The following is a 19879-nucleotide window of genomic DNA, read 5'->3' on the forward strand; positions in this document are numbered from 1 at the left end:
GCCACGCGCCTTCTGGAGCAGGCCAATTCAGGCCTTGCTCGGCCCACAATCACTGCCAAAATGGCTGGAAAAGCAAGCGCCAAAATGGCGCCGACCACACAGCCGCGTTAAAAGGGCCGCCGCTGATGTCCTCTCCTCACTGCTCCGTTGCTCCGTCTGTCCCTCGCCGACGTCGCAGCTGCAAGAGGAATGTAGGAAGGGTGGCTGGGCTTAAATAAGCACAGCAACTCCGCCCCTAAGGTCTGCTGCGTCGTGCTCGCATCATAGACGCGACGTGCGACTTTGCCTTCATTCAAGATGGAGGCAGCAGCTTCGTCCCAACCTGCAATTGTGCCCAGCCTGCCAGCTACGCAGCAAACAGGGCGTTATTCACCCTGGTCACTTGATGGATGACCTTTATTGGGAGAAGGACAGGGGGAACGCGACCCTGTTATTCTTACTTGATCTCTCGATGGCTCTTGATACCATTGACCATGGTATCTTTCTGGGCCGACTTGGTGAGATGGGTATTGAAGACACTGTTTTACAGTGGTTCTGATCCTATCTCCAGGGTCATTTTCAGATAATAGCATTGGGTGATTGTCTTACGGCCCTTGTCAGTTGTGCTGTGGGGTGCCGTAGAATACCATCTTGTCCCCAGTGTTGTTAAAGGAATCTACAGGAAGCAGTCATCAGGATATTGGAGGTGAGGTGTCAGCAGTACGTTGACGATACCCAGCTCTATTTCTTTGTAACATCTGAATTGTGAAAGGCCGTGCAAGCCCTGTAACAGTGCCTGGACTCAGTGGTGGGCTGGATGAGGGCCAATAAACTGAGTCTGAATCCTAGCAAGATGGAGGCACTGTGGGTTGGTGGTTCCCTACTTTGGATAATTGGTCAATTGCCTGCTTTGGATGGAGTTGTACTCACTCTGGAAGAGAAGGTTCGTAGTCTGGGGTTGCTTCTGGATCCATCTTTGTTGCTGCAGCCCTTGACCATTGTTTTCCATGCACTGGTAATCTCCAGGCTGGATTACTGTAATGCATTCCATGTGGGGCTGCACTTGAGGTTGGTCTGGAAGCTGCAGCTGATGCAGAATGCGGTGGTGAGACTGCTCACTGTGGCAGGGTATTGCCAACATATTACCCTGCTGCTGAAAGAATTGCACTGGCTGACCATTAGCTACTGGGCCAAGTTCAAGGTGGTGGTTTTCGTGTACAAAGCCCTATGTAGCTTGGGATCAAGATACCGGAAACATCATCTTAACACTTATATACCCAGTCAATCACTGAGCTCTGTAGGGGCCTCCTGCAGATAGCATCTTCTCAGGAGATCCATTCCACACAACATAGGAAGCAGACCTTTAGTGTTGTGGCGCTGGCACTTTGGAGTTCTCTCCCCTTAAATATTAGACAGGTGCCATCTCTGTTATCTTTTTGGTGCCTGTTGAAGACCTCCTTGTTTCAACAAGCCTTTTAAGTAGAGACCTTATACCAGTCTGTGTCTGTGCTGGAATTGCTTTTTAATGTATTTTAAAAGTCATTTTTGAGATACTTTGTTTTAATATGTTTTAAAGTCTTTTGTCTTTACTATGTTTTAAGGTGCTTGTAGTGTTTTTGTTTGCTCCTCTCTCTCTCTCTCTCTCTCTCTCTCTCTCTCTCTCTCTGTGTGTGTGTGTGTGTTTGTGTGTGTGTGTGTGTGTGTGTGTGTGTGTGATGTCACACCAGTTTTTAAAATTTGATCTAGCAGGGAGTAAAACAACAACACAGACCCATGATTTAAGGGGAGGGAATTCTAAAGGGTAGGTGCCACAACACTAAAGGTCTACTTGCTATGTTGTACAGAAAGGACCTCCTGATAAGATGGTATCTCCAGGAGGCTCTCACCTGCAGAGCACATATAGGGGGTAAGATGATCTTTCAGGGAAGTCTGATCTAAACTGTGTAGAAAAAAAAATTGGGCAAAGAAGGTTGTTTTGGTTATGTAAGCTTGAAATAGAATAGCATGGCTGCCTAACCCAAGTTAATAGAATGTGCGTAAAAGGATAAAAAACAATTCATGTAAGTACTCAGTCATTATAGTTCCCAATTTTTCTGTGAAATTGACCATGCATAGACCACTTTAGCTATTGCTAATTAGCCAAGAGTATAGGGTATTTATTTAGACCAATGTATTCTGTCTGTTTGCATAAATAGGATGCAATGGCTCCTTTCAGAGATGAAATACAGCCTTCTGAAATCAACCAGATTTTAAATAAAAAAGAAGTTATTCTAGATGGCAACAGAATGCTGTTCTTTGGAAGGGGGTGGTGGTCCTCTCTGCCTTTTTTTACAATTAGATTTCATTTTGGAAAGTTGAAACTGGAGCCAATAATCTTATATTGGCTACTGCCTTTGCAGCATAGTAGCAATATGTCTGCATTCTTCTTAGAATCATTGACATTTTCCTGTTTTCTTATATACCACTTAATACTATAAGGAAATCCCCAAACAAGTTACAGACTAAAATTATAATATGCTGTAAAACCTTAAAGCAGTACATTATTTCATAAGAATAAAGCACATCCATGGCTAAAGTCTTCCTGAAGGGAAGGCTTGCATGAACAGAAAGGGGTTAACGATACAACAAACTTTCTTAAATGCATACATATTTTTAAAATGTTTTTGTCTTAATTCATTTTGTTGTAATTTTAACTTTTTCTAAGCCAAGCTGGGAACCTATCGAATGATATATATGGAATAAATACATACTCCCCTTTTTGCTTTGTATCAAACTGCCTGGATAGGGAGAAAAATTAAGCTAATTCTTTGAGAGTTGAAGCCAATGCAACTATTTGTTCGGCTCTGTTCCTTCTTTACATTAAAGAGAGAGAGAGAGAGAGAGAGAGAGAGAGAGAGAGAGGAAATTGTGTTAGATTTATTCAAGTACAATCTCCATGACAACAAGCTAATTAATCCCCATCAATCTGGCTTTGGTCCTCTTCACTGAACTTGTACTCCCCAGCTTCACTTCACATGTCATATCTGCTGAGCTTTGGATGAAGGTCATTTATAGGTACATTTATTCTTCATATAAAGAATTCTTCTTATTTTACCATCTAGCTTATTTAGAATTTCCCCCCCTCTTTTTTGTTTCTCACAATCTCTTTTCATGCTATGTTCAATCTACATTGAGAGTATTTAGCTTGCGTACTTCTGTACATCATGTGTAAGAATGAGATAACAAATGCGAGTAACACTACCAATGTCAAGATGAGCATGTATGTAGATTGTAAGCATTTCAGTGGTTGTCTGTTCTTCCCAGTAACCCTTTTGCTGCAAAGCGTACATCAGTTTTCTTCAGTGAAAAAACACTTATTTCAAATTTTTAAGAAAACTTTATACTTCCCCACCCAAATCATTAATCAGATCTCTATCCCAACTCCTCAAAAACAGCAATGGTGACTTAAATTAATATGAACTACTAAAACAAAATGCAATGTAAACCTTAAAATACTAATAAACAAAATCCAAAAGAAAGGTGCCACAGTTAAAAGGCAAACAAAACATTGTAGCATGGGTGGGGAGCTTGTGGCCCTCCAGATATTGTTAGCCTCCAACTCCCTTCATCCCTGCCCACTGGAGGCAGACAACATCTGGAAGGCTGTAAGTTCTCCATCCCTGTATTATAGCAGGCCTTTAAAGTCTGTTTTCTATAACAAAAAGGCTATGCAGAGTTTTCTTTAAAAAGAAGAAAGAAAATGAGAAATCCTGCACTCCATTAAACTGTACCATATTTGAGGTAAGGGACAGTTCTCAAAGGTAGAGGCCAAAATAGACCCCCCCATAGTGTTTCCTTACAGTTGAATATAGGGGGAAGTAAGGATTTCATATAGAGAGGTGTTCCCTGAAGGCCATCTTCAGATGATCTAAAGAAGATGCAACATGAAGTTTCTGATGTATTTCTCTTTTGTCATGTAATTTTGTTTCCATTCTTTTTTAATACATGTTTTTCTTGTTTTTTTTAAGTGGCAATAGAGGAAGTATGAGCTTCCTCTACTGGTTTATGTGAGGAAGGCGGAAAGAAACTAGAATACATATGCATAATTTCTTTCTCCTTCATACTTGAAAGTGGTGGGAGAGGAAGTCTAAAATTATAATTCTTCTGTTTCTGTTTCCTAGAACATCTATAGGGGACCAACAATGACCTGGTTCACACATAATGCTGTGTTATGGATATTAAACTATGATTTATTAAGCCATGGCTTAGTGTTATGTGTGAACTCTGCACAAAGACTTAACTAAGGTATGTTTACTGGCAACAAACCTTTATCCAAAGCCATGGTTTGTGGTTGGCTTATAAACTTTGGTTTGTTTTAACTATGACTTGGTGTTTTGTGAAAACCCAGTGCCCTTCTTTAAGAATAGTTTGTTTGCCACCCCAGACCCCACCAAGCTACATATACACAAGATAAGCATACCTGAAAAACAAACCACACTTTGAAAAACAAACCATGGTTTGTTTGTCTGTGGGACAATTTGTGGCTAACATGCAGTTTGTTAAACAAACCATGGTTTAGAGCAGCCTTTCCCAACCAGTGTGCCTCCAGCTGTTGTTGGACCACAACTCCCATCAGCCAGCATAGCCAATGGTCAGGAAAGATGGGAGTTGTGGTCCAACAACATCTGGAGGCACACTGGTTGGGAAAGACTGGTTTAGAGTTATGCATGAACCAGGACAGTATAGTAGGCCTGAGATGCAATGGTCAGACACTGACCATTTAATCCAAAATTCTATTACAGTTTAAACTTCATATGTGAAAACTTCAGGTAAATATCCAGTTGTGTTTACTCGACTTCAAGTTGCTATAGGATCTGCTTTCTGGGATGTTTGATCAGACAACTACTTGGATATAGCTCACTTTGTGAATTCTTTAGATGAATGGTAGAAATAGGGCTGCAATCCTATATACACTTACCTAGAAGTAAGTCCCATTGAACTCAGTGGAGATTACTTTTGAGTAGACAACTACAGGATCACAGTTTTAATGAATTATAATGTAAAACTTTCTTTCTTTTTTTCTTTCTTTCTTTCTTTCATTCTGGCTTGACTCAGCTATCTTTCCTGTGTCAAATTTTATTTTTCAAGTACAAAAATGCCTGTATTGCTGGTCCCTCCCTATTATTATTATTATTATTATTATTATTATTATTAATTATTATTATTTATTACATTTGTATACCGCCCCATAGCCGAAGCTCTCTGGGCAGTTTACAACAATTAAAAACATCCAAAACCAATATACAAATTGGAACAGGAACAGAACTGCATTCAAGTCGATTCCGACTTACAGCAACCCTATGAATAGGGTTTTCATGGTAAATGGTATTCAGAGGAAGTTTACCATTGCTTTCCTCTGAGGCTGAGAGGCAGTGACTGGCCCAAGGTCACCCAGTGAGCTTCATGGCTATGTGGGGACTCGAACCCTGGCCTCCCAGGTCGTAGTCCAACACCTTAAAAAAGTTTTTAAAAAACCAATTTAAAAACACATGCTAAAATGCCTGGGAGAAGAGACATGCACATACATTTCAAAGAACGGTGAAACTGATTCCATGAGCCCAAGAGGCTTTAGATTTGTTTTTCTCAAATATCAGCACCCACCCACCCACTACTTCATGAAAAACACTTTTTGAACAGTGGGTAGTTTCAAAAATCGTTTGTGATATGGCAGAGGGGCCAACTATTCTAAGGAAAAAAGACAAATTTTTCACTGGCCTAGCATTAAGACACATTATTTATTTATTTATTTATCTATTCCTCCCTCCCGCCTCCCTCCCAGAAGGAGCCTAGGGTGGCAAACAAACATGCTAAAAAACACTCTAAAACATTTTGAAAACAGACATAACATCTTTGATTTTATTTTTCCCCTTTTTAGTTTTTTATCTCTTTAGTCCCTTTTAATGTTTTTGTGGTTTTATTGTATATGATTTTATTATGAGGTGCCCTGAGTGCTCTGTTGTAGGGTAGAAGGGCGGGATAGAAATATTTTAAATAAATAAATAAATGTAAAAACATATTAAAACAAAACATCATTTTAAAAAAGCTTTAAAAAGACATTAAAAAGCAATTCCAACACAGAAGCAGACTGGGATAAGGTCTCTACTTAAAAGGCTTGTTGAAAGAGGAAGATCTTCAGTAGGTGTTGAAAAGATAACAGAGATGGTGTCTGTCTAATATTTAAGGGGAGGGAGTTCCAAAGGGTAGGTGCCACTAGGTCTGCTTCTTACATTGTATGGAACAGACCTGATAAAGTGGTATCTGCAGGAGGCCCTCATCTGCAGAGCGCAGTGATCGACTGAATATATAAGTGGTAAGATGACCTTTTACAAGCCCAAGCAACTTTTGGGAGAGTCTCACATTCCTTAACTTAAAATGTTTTGACGTTTGTGAAATATATTAGATAACTAACTCCTGAAATTCTGAATTTTCTAAATAGTGTGATTTTGAGAATGTAGAAAATTTCTATTGCCTCCTTCCCTGCCCCGTGCACTAGCTTCCTATCCTCTCCACAGGAAATGTGTGGCTGAAAGGCATGGACTTTCGAGCAGAAATAGAAACTTAGAAGCTGCATTATTTTCCCCCAGTGTTGATCTTAAAATGAAATGATACTTCTGCATTCTCTGTCATGTAGTTGTCAGCTTGGAGTGACAGGTGACAGATTTATTGAGCTAAACTAATTCTGAGGCAGATGGTAGCGCTGGGTCCAGGGACAGGAACCCCTAATGGCACTAGAGAAATTATTAGCTGAATTTGTAAACTGCCTTTCAGTAAAAGGCTCCTAGGGCAGTGTACGGTTTAAATGATCACAGAAATACAACACTCAGTAAAATATGCAGTCATACAGCAGCACCCCCAAGTTCACTAAGGTTGGTAAAAGCCAGCAGACACCTTACAAGCAACACTAGTATCAACTATAAAACATACTGGAAAGTTGGTGCAGCTGGTGATCAACTGTGCTGGGGTGGTGCCATGACCAAGAAAACTTTCTCCCAGGTCGCTACCCACTTAAATTCAGAATGAAGGGTTTGGGCAGCCTCTTGTGGTAGAAAGGCAGTTTTAAAATCCAGGATGGTCTTTGGATGTTGAGTAATTACTGAATTGGGGCTCAAACCCAACATGAACCTCCCAGTGTTTGGGACTGTAAAATCAGAGCTTAGAAAAGTTACTTTTTTGAACTACAACTCCCATCAGCCCAATCCAGTGGCCATGCTGGGTGGGGCTTATGGGAGTTGTAGTTAGAAAAAGTAACTTTTCCAACCTCTGTGCAAAATGTATGTAGGTCAGTCTTGAAGAATTGTATTGGAACACAGTCAAAAACTCTTTAGAAAAACTTTAGAGAGCTCTGTTGGGAAAGTTAACTAGAAAGATAGTGATAAAAGATTCACCAATGGAATGTGAGCAGTGTCTCTTCTACAATAATAAAAGAAATGGATTGTTTGCCAAGTGTGTAAGTGCATACTAGTTCTAGAGGAAGAACCTTAACTCCCACTCCTTCCCATCTGTTAGAATGGATTTACTTGGAAGTTGCATCTTATAGTTTACTGTCTGACGAAGTCTCACCTAATGGAAGAATAATGTCAGCACCTTGTTGCAATGTTGGTATATGGTAAAATTAGTTGTAGTCTGTGAATACATTGTGCCTTTTCAGTGCAGAGCCTCTGAACATTTGCGCTGAAGACATAAGCTATGTATTGTGGGAGGAAAGAAGTAGTTTTTGTTTATATTGCTCTTAAAAGTTTTTTCTTTAAGTGGGAATTTAGAATTCAGTGTTAACTTTTTGTTTGTTTTTTTCTCTCTTCTTTCCTCTGTCACTCAACATGCTATAATACATTTTCCAAGATTGCTGTGTGCATTGTATCTTGGCCTGCTTGTTCTGTGAATTCGTCACCCTCTGTAGCCTTGTCCTGGGACAAGCATCATGTGGTGTCTGCCCAGTGGAAGCCTGCTGTTGCTGCTGCGGAGAGGAAATGGGAGATGACTACAACTGCCCATGTGATATGGACTGTGGCATAATGGATGCCTGTTGTGAATCATCAGACTGTTTGGAAATTTGCATGGAATGCTGTGGAATTTGTTTCCCGTCATGATAAGTTTTTATTTATCACTTGTATTTTTTCTTTAAAAAAAAAATCTGGAGAGGGTTCTTGTTTTTGTTTCTTTTTTTAAAAAAAAACCTTTTGAAGGACACTGTTAGATGCTCTTAGAGCAACTTAGTTATGTACACTGTTAACTTCATTTTGTAGTGAATTGTTGAAGAAAAGCAACCATAAGACCAAAAGCTTGATAATCTAGTTTTCTGTAGTCAGTGATTGCTTTTGTAAAGATTCTGCTCACGCAGGTGAAACAACTGTTTATGGTTGTTGTTGTTTTTTTTTTACAATAATTTTTATTCAAATTTTCATAAAACATACAAAACAAAATCATAAAACATTCAAAGACAAAAAACAAAACAAAACAAAAATGATTAAACAAAAAAATAAAATGTTGACTTCCCATTTGTCGCAGATCAAATCAGTTGTAGGTCTACAATATATAACAATCCTGTCTCTTAAATTATATTATAAAATCACTTTCCTCCAGTAGTTATCTTAATTAATCATCAAATCTCATAAACATTACTTTATTCTTTCCACAAAAAGTCAAAGAGAGGTTTCAATTCTTTAAGAAATATATCTATCAATTTTTCTCCAAATAAACATGTCGATTAATCCATCTCGTTAATAATAATAATAATATTATTGTCATAACCATAGTCCAAATAAACATATCGATTAATCCATCTCATCAAAATCTGTTAGGTCCAATAATTTCAATAGCCATTATTCCATTATCCATATTAATTCCATCTTCCATCTTCAATAGTCCTGTTAAGTCCAGTAATTTCAGTGTCCAATGTTCCATTATCAGTATTCCATAATAATCTTGCTGTCATAGCCATAGTCATATAATAAGAGTCTGATGGGAATTTCCTCTATCCCAAATATTTTCTTGCCATCAATTCTGAATAAGTTGCTGAAATATTGTTGTAAAGTCGTATCTGTGTTCTTCTTTTTTACAAAATGCACTGGCTCATCTCTTGAGAGTTTTTCCATTGTCACATGGCTGCAGTTAATTCCATAGATTTTCTCTATATCAAGCTCCATCACGTCATTCCAGTCCAGAAGATTATCCAAGCCATTGATAACTTTATCTCTAATATCTTCATTAATTTCTTCAGAGATAACATTAAATTCCAAACAGTAGATTTTATTTCTAATATCCATAAACTCCAGATCTTTTTCCAATTCCACATTTGTTCCAATCTCCAGGGCTTGTATCTTCCCTTTATTTTTTCTTTTCTCATCTCTGATCTCATTCTCCTCTCTCACAGGATCCCCTATTTCTTTAAGCTCCTGCGTCATTTTGCTCAGTTCAATTTTCAGCTCCTTACTGCCCTGTCGCAGGGTTTGTTTCGTTATCTCAATCTCATCCATTATTTTCTGAAACATAATTACTTCCAGATTCTCAGCCACTTTCTTGATTGCCATTTTTAAAACCATGAAAACAAAACAAAACAAAAATAAAGAACCACTTCTTATTTCAGCAACAATTGGGTTAATATTCCAGGCTTGATGACATCACAGTATAAACAGAGCAGCCTGCCTTATCTCTCTATGTTCAAGAACACAAAACAAATTTAGTTCCCAGCATCAAAACAGTTAGTGGCGTCGTGAAGAAGCAGATTCGTCAAAATAAAATAGACCAAAAAGAGAATAGTCCCAGACAATATAATGTTCCTTGGAATAGAAATCCCTCTTCTGTTTATATCTTTAGAATGTACTTCCAGGACAGCTTTTTGCAATAGAAACAGAGATAAGCTGTTAATTTCGTGAATAACAGAGAAGAGTTATAGCTCACCCAGAAGTTCTTTAAAGCTGATTCATTTGACAAATCTCTTTTTGCTGCAACAATTTAAACCAAGTAAAAAAAATAATAGAAAGAAGGGTGCTTGCCTGTTAGTCCGTTTTCTCTTTGAAGAAAAGATAAACGTATCGCATTAATCAGATAGAGCTTGTTCGGAAGTCCGTCCGGCATTGCTGGCTGGACCTTTTCTCATAAATTAATGAAATCCAGTCCTCCCAACAAAAACAGGCTTTTGAGGTTGATCTCTACGTTTCTCCCTGCCCGGGAGAAATTTCATCAGTCAAAAAAAAAATGTTCTGACTGATTTATATCTGAATAAGCTTCTTCTGAGGCGGGAGCCCGTCTCAAAAGCAGGCACAAGCGAAGTCACCCTTCCCGGAAGTCCCAACTGTTTATGGTTGTTAAAAGGACTTTAGCCCTTTGAAATTTCCTTGTGTCTGTAAGTTTTTAAAAAATCACCCCTTCACTAATGAACAAGTTCCTAGAAGAGATTGAAACAAGCGGAGTTGGAATAATGAATTCAACAAAGTATCAACAATTTGATGATGGATTTACACAAGTGAATCTCTAAGTGGCAAATATTGGTAACAGCTTCTTTTTTTAAAAATAACAACACTTTTTTGGAACTGCAATGTCTCCTTTGTTTTAACAGCAATGTGAAGAAATATTTCCCCCCCCCTCATCTGTAGATTTTCATAATTTATCTAAAGTGCATCACTAGCAAACTGATTCATGTTTTACAGTACAATCTAGCATGTGCCTATTCAAAAATAACACCAGTTGAGGTCAATGGAACTTACTTCCAGGTAAGTGGAATTGCAACCTAAAAGTGCTGTTTACCCTATCAAATTGTGTTTACACTATATTTAAGAAAAACTAATTGGGAGTGTGAAGATAGCTTTGAAAAGCACCACATGTTTCCCCCATCCCCATCCCCCCAAGTCTTGTTCAGAAACAACTTCTAGTGTTCTTATTTAAGCCATGAAATGCAAAATTCTTGGTTTTTCATGCATCAGTCATAGAGAATAGAGAAGAATTGGATAACACTTGGCTATACAAGAAGTGCTTTCCCATGCAATGAATGAATGAAGCTGATTTTGAAAGGTTTTGAAATATATTGTGTGAAGGTTTGATACAGTATTTGAAGTTCTTTAAGACACAAGAGTATGATACTCCTTCAAAGTAATGGCTTTGTATGATGATGATGATTTCTATTTGTTGGTCACATTTGTCATCAAGGTGACCCAAAGTGACTTACATTAATAAGTTAAAAACAACACAGTCAGTAAAACCTAAAACACTTCTGACATTTAAAAACCAGTTAAAACAAGCACAATCAGTACAAATAAAGAGCAGGTATACATGTCCTGCCCCACTAGAAGAGATCACCAATAACCAAGACCCCACACATCAAGGGTGAAAGGCCTGGGAAAAGAGAGAGGTCTTTGCCTGGCAGATAAAGATGGTGCCAGGTGTGCCTCCCTGGGGAGAGCATTCCATAGCCAAGGGGCCACCACTGAAAAGGCTCTTTCTCATTTTGCTACCCCTTGAACTTCCCATAGAAGGGCCTCCAATGATGATTGCCAGGTCTGGGTTGGTTCATATGGGGAGAGGTGTTCCTTGAGGTAGTAGCGTCCTGGGCCTCATGTAGTGAATGTGTAGAAGAGAATAGCACATTTAAAAAAAATAATTGTCCTAAATAGTTCTCATGGCATAATTGAAATCTATCCCAGTGTAACAACTGACATATACTGGTGCTAATTTACCTCAACATCCAAGAGTTTTTAGTGTGACTCAGTAAACTACCTGGTTACCCATATTTTTCTTGTACGTCCATATTTCCTGAAGACCTGCTGGCTTTGCTCATTTTTGGCCTTTGTCTGTAGATTGTTTTCTTGATCCAAGTAGAGTCAGTCATTCCTTTTCATTTTAATGAATGATCCATGTGTGTGGCAAATAAAAATTCCATAAAAATGGAAAGTTAAGCCTAAGCCTACAAACACTGATTTACCAATGATTTCTACTGAGTTGTTACTGAAAAAGAAAATATTAAGAAAATACTTGTGCATTCTATGGAGCTACTTGCTTGCTGCTCAGTAAATTTAACATGTTAATGCTTCTCTGTTCTGGTAGCTGGTCCCCTTCTCATTTGTCACTGCTACAATTGTAGGATTGGATTCTGAACTTTTCTCCATTGGCCTTCAGAGAAAAAAAATCTGCAGTAAAAATGTCATTTTACACTGGCATGATTTCATGGATATTTTAGCAATGGAAAGTTTTATAAGAAAAGTTAAATTTGAGTAACCCAGTAAACTCAGATTCAGGCTAGTGGGCACTCAGTTCTGTCTTGAAACATACCTAAAAATAGATGAAGCATGAAGATTGAGTGGCAGTGCCTGGGAGCATCTGGGAAAGCAAGGATACCATGGCAAGCAAGATGGACGTAGCACATTGGCAAGCCTTTCATATTGCAGAATTGGCAAATAGGCATTATGTTTGGAGAAAGGGGGTGATATATGCCCTGATCAACCATGTTTTTTAATTATTTATATGACACCAGGTTGCCCCATTCTTTGGCATAGATTTTCAGAATTGCCAGACAAAACAGCCACCAAAAAACACATCGAGTGCATTTAATGAAATGAACATATATCTATTTGGAACTTTTGTTTTTAGCTTAACTATGCTACAACCATCATTATATGGCTTTGACTTTTCCAGAAAAGTATTATGTATCAAGCTTTAATTAATCCAGGAATATTTAAGGATACTTCAGTATCACTCTCAATAAATGAATTACTGTACATACCTGTTCATTTTGTGTGTTCTTCACCTTTGACAGTCTATTTGTAATTTTATTTGCTTATAGAACACTTCATGAACAGAATTAGTGTTACACTGTTAGTTTAAATATGAACATTCTAGAAACTGTAGTTTATTCCTCCTCCTAAAAGGTGATATCAATATTAGATGTACTCCTTGTATTTCTTTTATCTTTTGTTGTTCATTCCTAACGACTCCACTATAGCACTTCCTTATGCAGTCTTCAAGTGCAAAATACACAAAGTGGAAAGTGTCTAGCTTGAGACATATAAAACCTTCAAATGATTTGGAGTTATCATCAGATTATTAACAGTTTTTATTCCAAAAATAAAATTTTGTGTGAATTGTTTGACATGCTAAATATATCCTGCTACTATGTGTCACAGAAATATTAACAGGTTGTAATATTTATCTCCATAGGAGAGCATATTAGTGAACAGTTCTAAGAAACTTTTTATCTATGTTTGGTTTCTTAAAAATCTCCCATCACTTAGTCTTTCTGGAGCCAACCTTATGGGAACCATATATGATTAAAAGTTAAGCAGTGCAAAAGTAACAATTTTCTTGTCTTCTATTCTGTCTGTTTAATGAAGACAGAGGTCTTCTGTTATACAGAATTGTGAACTCTTCCCTGTTTTTTTAAAAAAAGGCTTGTTACTTGTTCTGTGACCTTTCTATTAACTGGATGATTTGATATGAAACACTATTTTGAAATAAAGAAATTTATTTTGAATCATTGCCTAGCACTTTTTATTACAATTTGTGTTTTAATACCATAAGTATGCTGATGGTTGTAGAAAGAAATGGACAGTGCTTTCAGTTTGGCTTTCTGGTTACACCCATTACTGGCTATCCTGTTTGTTCGCTTTGGAAGTCTTGGATATTATGAGTGGAATAATTTACCTCTCCATAACATACTGAACTTTGAGTTCCTGAAGAAATGATTTTGGTCACAGTAATTTCATTCTAATTATCTGTAATATGAGTATTAAATGACCAATTTAAATCCTTTTGTAACTTGTTTTAGGTAGAATAGTACCTGTGATTGCATTTGAGACACTGACTGAAGTGCTTCTTTTCAGGTTACTAAAACTTTGTATGTCAGCTTGAATCCTGTGTATCTTTGAGAGAATCCCATGTATCTTTATTCTGTTCTACCCTGTAAGAAGATAGATGACTGACCCTGAAGTTCACTGGAATATATGTTTATTCTGCTTGCCATCCTAGCTAGAATAAGGAAGGTCCTATCTTCCTTCCTCTGTGGGCTATCCATACCCTGGCTGTCATCTAGGAACAGGATTAGTTTGCTTTCTTTTCTCATGGATACATTATTCCAGCTCAGTGCGATCACAGTCTGAGGTGTAGCTGCACCTGATGTTTTTGAGTCCTGGAGACAATACTTTGGCAATATCCCATAATACACAAGCACTTTAATTTTTGTACTGGCATGATTCTGTAGTTACAAAATTATTGCCTTCCCCAAGCCTGGTGCCCTCCATATGTTTTGAACTACAATACCCATCAGCCCTAGCCAGCACGGCTATGAGGACACCAGGCTCTAGTGCTTTCGTCTTTGGTTTTACAAAGTTGTAGCACTATATGTAGACTTCCAGAGGAAAAACAGAGGCAGATAATTACCAAAGTGTTTTTATTCCTTTCATTCTACTAGAACCCAGGGTCACCCAATGAAGGTAAAGTCTGGAAGATTCAAGATAGAGAAAAGGAAGTACTTCTTCACACATCACATTGTTAAAACTGAAATTCAGCCCTACAGTGTGTAGTGATGACAACCAACTTAGATGGCTTGAAAAGGGGTTAGACAAATGGCTACAAGCCATGATGGCTGTGTATAGTATCCAGTGTTGGAAGCGGTACTGCTTGTGGGCTTCCCATGGACATCTGGTTGGCCACTATGAGAACAGGATACTGGACTAGATGGGCCTTTGGCTTGATCCAGCAGGGTTCTTTTATGTTTTATGGGATTTTGATATTGAAGTTACCCAGAATCCACATCTTCAGCAATGAAAATGCAGCCTGTACCATCTTTAACCAAGATAGATTCCTTAGTCTCTTATGTCAACCAACAAACCCTAATGTTGTGCTTAAACACTTATTTTCTTCTCTCAACACCTGTCAAGCTGCTCAGCAGCCAAGCAAGACTGCGGTAGGCAATGTGCTTGAGCTCCTTACTTGTATTGCTCATTTTCATGCCTAAACCAACACCTACAATCTGCCTCTCCCAGGGATGCTGCGGTAGCCCACTAGCGTAGGCCCATCCCAATCCTATCTCTCTTCTCCAATGACAGGAAGGAATAAATGGTCTCTCTTCCTTTGCTCCCAGCAATATGAAATACTGAAAGAAAGGTGAACAACCACTTATTCAAACAAACAAGGATCCAACATTCTGTATGTTATAGATAACACCATTGTCACCTCAGGTGCTATTGTCCTCTATCTTTTATTTACACTTGAGAACACAAAGCAATTGAGTTCTACTTTGCTATGGATGAATTTAATTAGAGAGCATACATTATATAGAAATTCTTGTCTCACTCTTTTAGTGCCTATGGGTGACTTAAACATTAAAGCATAACCATTCTCTTCTTAGTTATAAATGTTATAAAAGAAAGACTAGTCTAGGAATATTGTGCAAGACTGGCCAGTGTTTCACACCAGGACGGGCTATTCATTCAAGGTATTTCAAGTGACTCTCTTTAAGAAGGAAGTCCTTTTCTGTTATGAATTCATAAACTTTGTATGTTCTGGAATGTGTGCACTGGGAATACAGAAGTGCTTGCTTAACTGTAGCTTGAACCTATTTATTTCTTATCTTGAAGAGGTGAAGGAGCATATCTCTGGATTGGTTGATCCTTTCCCAAATATTCTTGATGGAAAATGCTAATAATCCCAGTGAAATGGTTGCATCTAGATTCTGATAGCTTATATAGCCAACCTTTGATGTCTATGCCATAATTTTAGAAGACTGTGGACAACTCTCATGTAGTTTCTCCTGCTTCTGCATGGTAATAGTGAAGTCTATGTAATGGGCCAGGATCCAAATGGTGAGTCTGGGTGTGCCCAAGAGCTTGTCTTGCCTTGCTTTACTGTTTGCCTTTGAATGTTAGACTCCCATCTCCACACTCAACAATGCCCTGTTACAAACTTTTTAAAACAGCCATCGGTTTCACAAAATTGTTTGCTATGAGGAAAAAGAGACTGCCCAAAGCCTCTTTATGCAATTGGCCTCACAAGCCTGGTTTTTTAGATCGAGGCCACTCTTTCTAAGCCAAGATAATGGTTATGTCACAATCCTGATAATTTCAATTTCCATATTGTCATCCTCATTTTCCCAGTTGGGAAAAAACCCTAAGATTTTATATACATACAGTACAATCCTATGCATATTTACTTGGAATTAAGTTTCATTGTATCCCTAGTAAGGGTGTTTAGGATTACAACCTAGAAGACTGTCTTAAATATTATGTGTGATATAAATATATGAAATACAAAATAAATACAAAGCTTCAGTATCTCCATAGTGACCATCAGGGAAAAGGCCTTTTCAGAAGTGGCACCCTGGTTATCTAATAGACTTTCTTAGAGGGGGAGGGGGCTCACAAGGCGCCATGACAACTTCACACCCTTTTTTATAATTTTAATTGTTTTATGTTTTCTTTTGTATTTCAATAATTTTTCACTTCTTATAAGCTTCCCAGAGAGCTTTATGATATGGGGTGGCATGCACTGTTAAATAAGTTAAAGGGTGTAGCAGTTTTCAGTTCCCTCTCTTAACACTGAGTAAATTTGTCATTATTGTTTGAATAAAGCGAAGGTATCTATACTTTGAAATTGCATAAATGTACCAAATAGTGGGTTGTAGCCAATTAAGTTGTACTCAGTGTAGATCCACTGAAGTTAATAGACCCAACTTAATTATGTCCAGTGATTTCAGGTCTACACAGAGTATGACTAACGTTGGATACAACTGATACAATATCTGATAATTTATTCATCATGCATTTTGTGTAGTTAGAGTTGTGTCCATTTAGTCTTACCTATTTATAAGAATATTATAAACTGCATGTTTTTATAGATTATTTTATATACTTACAAATAGACACAAATTTGACATCAGAAATGGCAGTATTGAAAAACTAGTCGGGGAACCTTTCAGGAGAATCTATAACTGACCTCAAGATGGCCATCCTGAAACAGAGGTATTTCACAGGGAAGCTGCAACTTGAAACCACTGAAACAATACAGCAATAGGTTCAACGCTAACACTTGGGAACTGAATCGACACCATGGATTTTTATCACACTACATGTATTAATTGGTTTACCATGCCAGGATGTCTGTGTTACTAGGACAACTGTTCATTGTGAATGACAATTATGCAGTTGTTGCATCTATACTTATGTGCATCTCATTTCCCTTCAGCCTCACAATTCCCCACCCCAATCAGTGTGTGTGTGTTAAATCCAATGAAGTGGACTGTAGTCCACAAAAGCTTATGCCATAATGTATTTGTCAGACTGTTAAGGTACCACAAGACTTTTTGTTGTTTTTGCTGCAAAAGTCTAATACACCTGTCTGGATTTTGCGTAGTTACATTAGAAAAAATATATATTTTAATCTCCCCATGTTTATTTCTCTCCCTAAAGAAAGGGTGAAATCCAGTTGTTCACTGTTTTGCTATTTATTTTTAAAATACCCAGCTCCTTCATAAAGGTAGGTTTTTATTTACATAGAAATATAGCAGTCACCATTTGCACAGCATCTAACATGTATTCAAAGCCCTCAAAGTGTAATGCAAATTCAGTTTAAAACAATGGTTCATGGGGTCACACACTGCTTTGTACCTTGTGCTGTTGGCTTTCAAATCTGTCTGCCAACCTTATCATGGTTGCTCTGCTCAGAACAAAGTCCTTGATTTAGTGTTTGAAAGTGCACAACATAGGCTTCATGCTATATTTACTAGAAAATCATTCATTAGTTATTTAAAACTATATTTAAAAATAATTCTGAGGTCAATCATGTACATTCCATTTGCTGTCCAAAGCTGCATACATTTACATTATAAGCACCCCCACCCCCATTGCTTGCTTTTGCTTGGGTGTTTCTTAACTGTTGTATGTGTTATTTACTAGCTCATCTTTCACAGCTGAATATGACTTGTACAGGATTGTCGTAGTGGCTTTGCAAGCCTAGCAGCAGCCAGTAAAGTATCCACAAACCTTTTATCTTTTCCTTACATAGTGGGACATACCCTCTCCCCAAATGGTCCTAAGAAATCAGTAAATGATATTCCCACTTTTATTAGATAACCACTGTGGCTTTTTCAATATGCATTTATAATGCAGTATTTTAAACCGGCTATATGTTTTAATATTAAAAATGTTGCATGTAAACAGAAAGAACTGTCATGTGTTAGAAGTAGTGAAGAAGAATTCAGGGAATCTGTTAATATAGCATTAGCTTGCCATAAGAAAAGGATTGTTTGTCAGTCATTGGTACCATACTGTGAGCCTTTAGTTAGAACTTATAATGTATCTAGCACTCTCAGTACACTTCAGAAAAGATACACATTTTCGTATTTGTTCAAGGATTATGTTAGTAGACATCTCCCCCCCTCCCAAAAGAAGCACCAGTGTGGACGTGGAAAATGGTACCAATATGGTAAGAGTAGGGAGATGTCTGGGATGGTCAAACTCAACTGTCATGGGGGAAAGCAGGGAACTCAAAGCTGGGACAGATCTTGGAGTGGGACTTCTGGTTAGGGCTGTCCATCAGAGCTTTGGGTGGCTAATATGGGTGACCACTTCACAAGTTACTTCAATCATAAGGTATATCTGACGCTTGACCTTAGAAGTGCCAGGGAGACATTGTGGCTGACTATCCATTTAGGTCTTCCAGAGCATTTCAGAGGGAGGAGTTACAATTATCCCCTCCACATAGCTCTTAGCTGGAGCATGCATATCATTTTTCTTAAATAAAATTTCTAGCCTATTTAATCTCATGCATCGATGTCTGGAGCCCCATATGCACTATACATTTAAAGCTGTATCATACAACTTTAAACAGGCATGACTTCCCTCAAAGAATTCTGGAGACTAGTTTGTTAAGGGTGCTTAGAGTTGTTAGGAAATCCCTACTACCCTGCAGAGCTACAATTCCCAGCGTTCCCTAGGAAAAGGGATTGGTTGTTAAACCACTCTGGGAATTGTAGCTCTGTGCACCCTTGACAAACTACATTTCTCAAGAATTTTTGGAGGGGGGGAGTGGTTTGATACTGCTTTAAACATATAGTGCAGATCAGGCCTGGCTCTTTTCTGGGCTCTAGTGTGTGTGTTTTATAATTGTTACTGTATTTATATTGTTTACTGTTTTATTATGTTTCATTGTAATATATAACAGCTGGAGGAGTGGGGAGTGGGGAGGAGAACCTGGCTGGGTGTCCAGACTCTGTGAGTTCAAATCCCCGCTCGTGTCTCCTGGGAGTAAAGGGCCAGCTAAAGATCACCCCCACAGGGACTGGCTCAGGGGTTACGTGCCCTGCCACCTGTGCAGCTGTGGGCAAGCTGCATAGTCCCAAGGAGCCCAGTTGCCCCCCAGCTGGCAGTTGCGGACGAGGAGAGGGCTGGCTTGTGCAGGTGTGGCAAGCTGAGCTGGTCCTAGCCAGCTGGGGAGGACTAGCCTCAGAGGGAGGCAATGGTAAACCCCCTCTGAATACTGCTAACCATGAAATCCCTATTCATAGGGTAGCCATAAGTCAGGATCAACTTGAAGGCAGTCCATTTCCATTTCATTGTAATATATATGTATATTACTTTGCGACTTCTTAGCATAAAGTGATATACAACTCCAATAAATCTTCCTCCAAACCTGAGCTCATAGTTAAACTCTGTTCTTGGTTAGCTTAACCATAAGCCCAGGTTCGGATGATATGGATTCAGATGACACACAACCATCATCAGTCAAGAGCACAAATGAAAAGGGGTGAATGTGGTACCTTCCAAATGGACAAAGTGTCCCAGATGCAACATTTAAGAACATTACAGTGCAGCCTTACACACAGCTGCTCAGAGTACATCCCATTCCTTATTTTCCAGTTAGTGTATATATAGACTGGCAG

The 19879-nt window shown here is 38.4% G+C and overlaps 1 protein-coding gene across 5 annotated transcripts in view; it reads left to right on the forward strand.

Annotated features, from left to right (window-relative positions):
• The window catches only part of MDFIC (MyoD family inhibitor domain containing), an 81917-nt gene extending 73551 nt beyond the window's left edge, over positions 1–8366 (forward strand). For all 5 annotated transcript variants that reach the window (XM_061640042.1, XM_061640043.1, XM_061640041.1 and 2 more), the window contains one exon: positions 7858–8366. In XM_061640042.1, coding sequence (XP_061496026.1) covers positions 7858–8105 — 248 coding nt within the window. In that variant the 3' untranslated portion in view covers positions 8106–8366. The remainder of the gene's footprint in view (positions 1–7857) is intronic.
• The last annotated feature ends 11513 nt before the right edge of the window (positions 8367–19879 follow it).

The sequence above is a fragment of the Rhineura floridana genome, chromosome 8 (assembly GCF_030035675.1).
Source record: "Rhineura floridana isolate rRhiFlo1 chromosome 8, rRhiFlo1.hap2, whole genome shotgun sequence".
NCBI classification, from domain to species: Eukaryota; Metazoa; Chordata; class Lepidosauria; order Squamata; family Rhineuridae; genus Rhineura; species Rhineura floridana.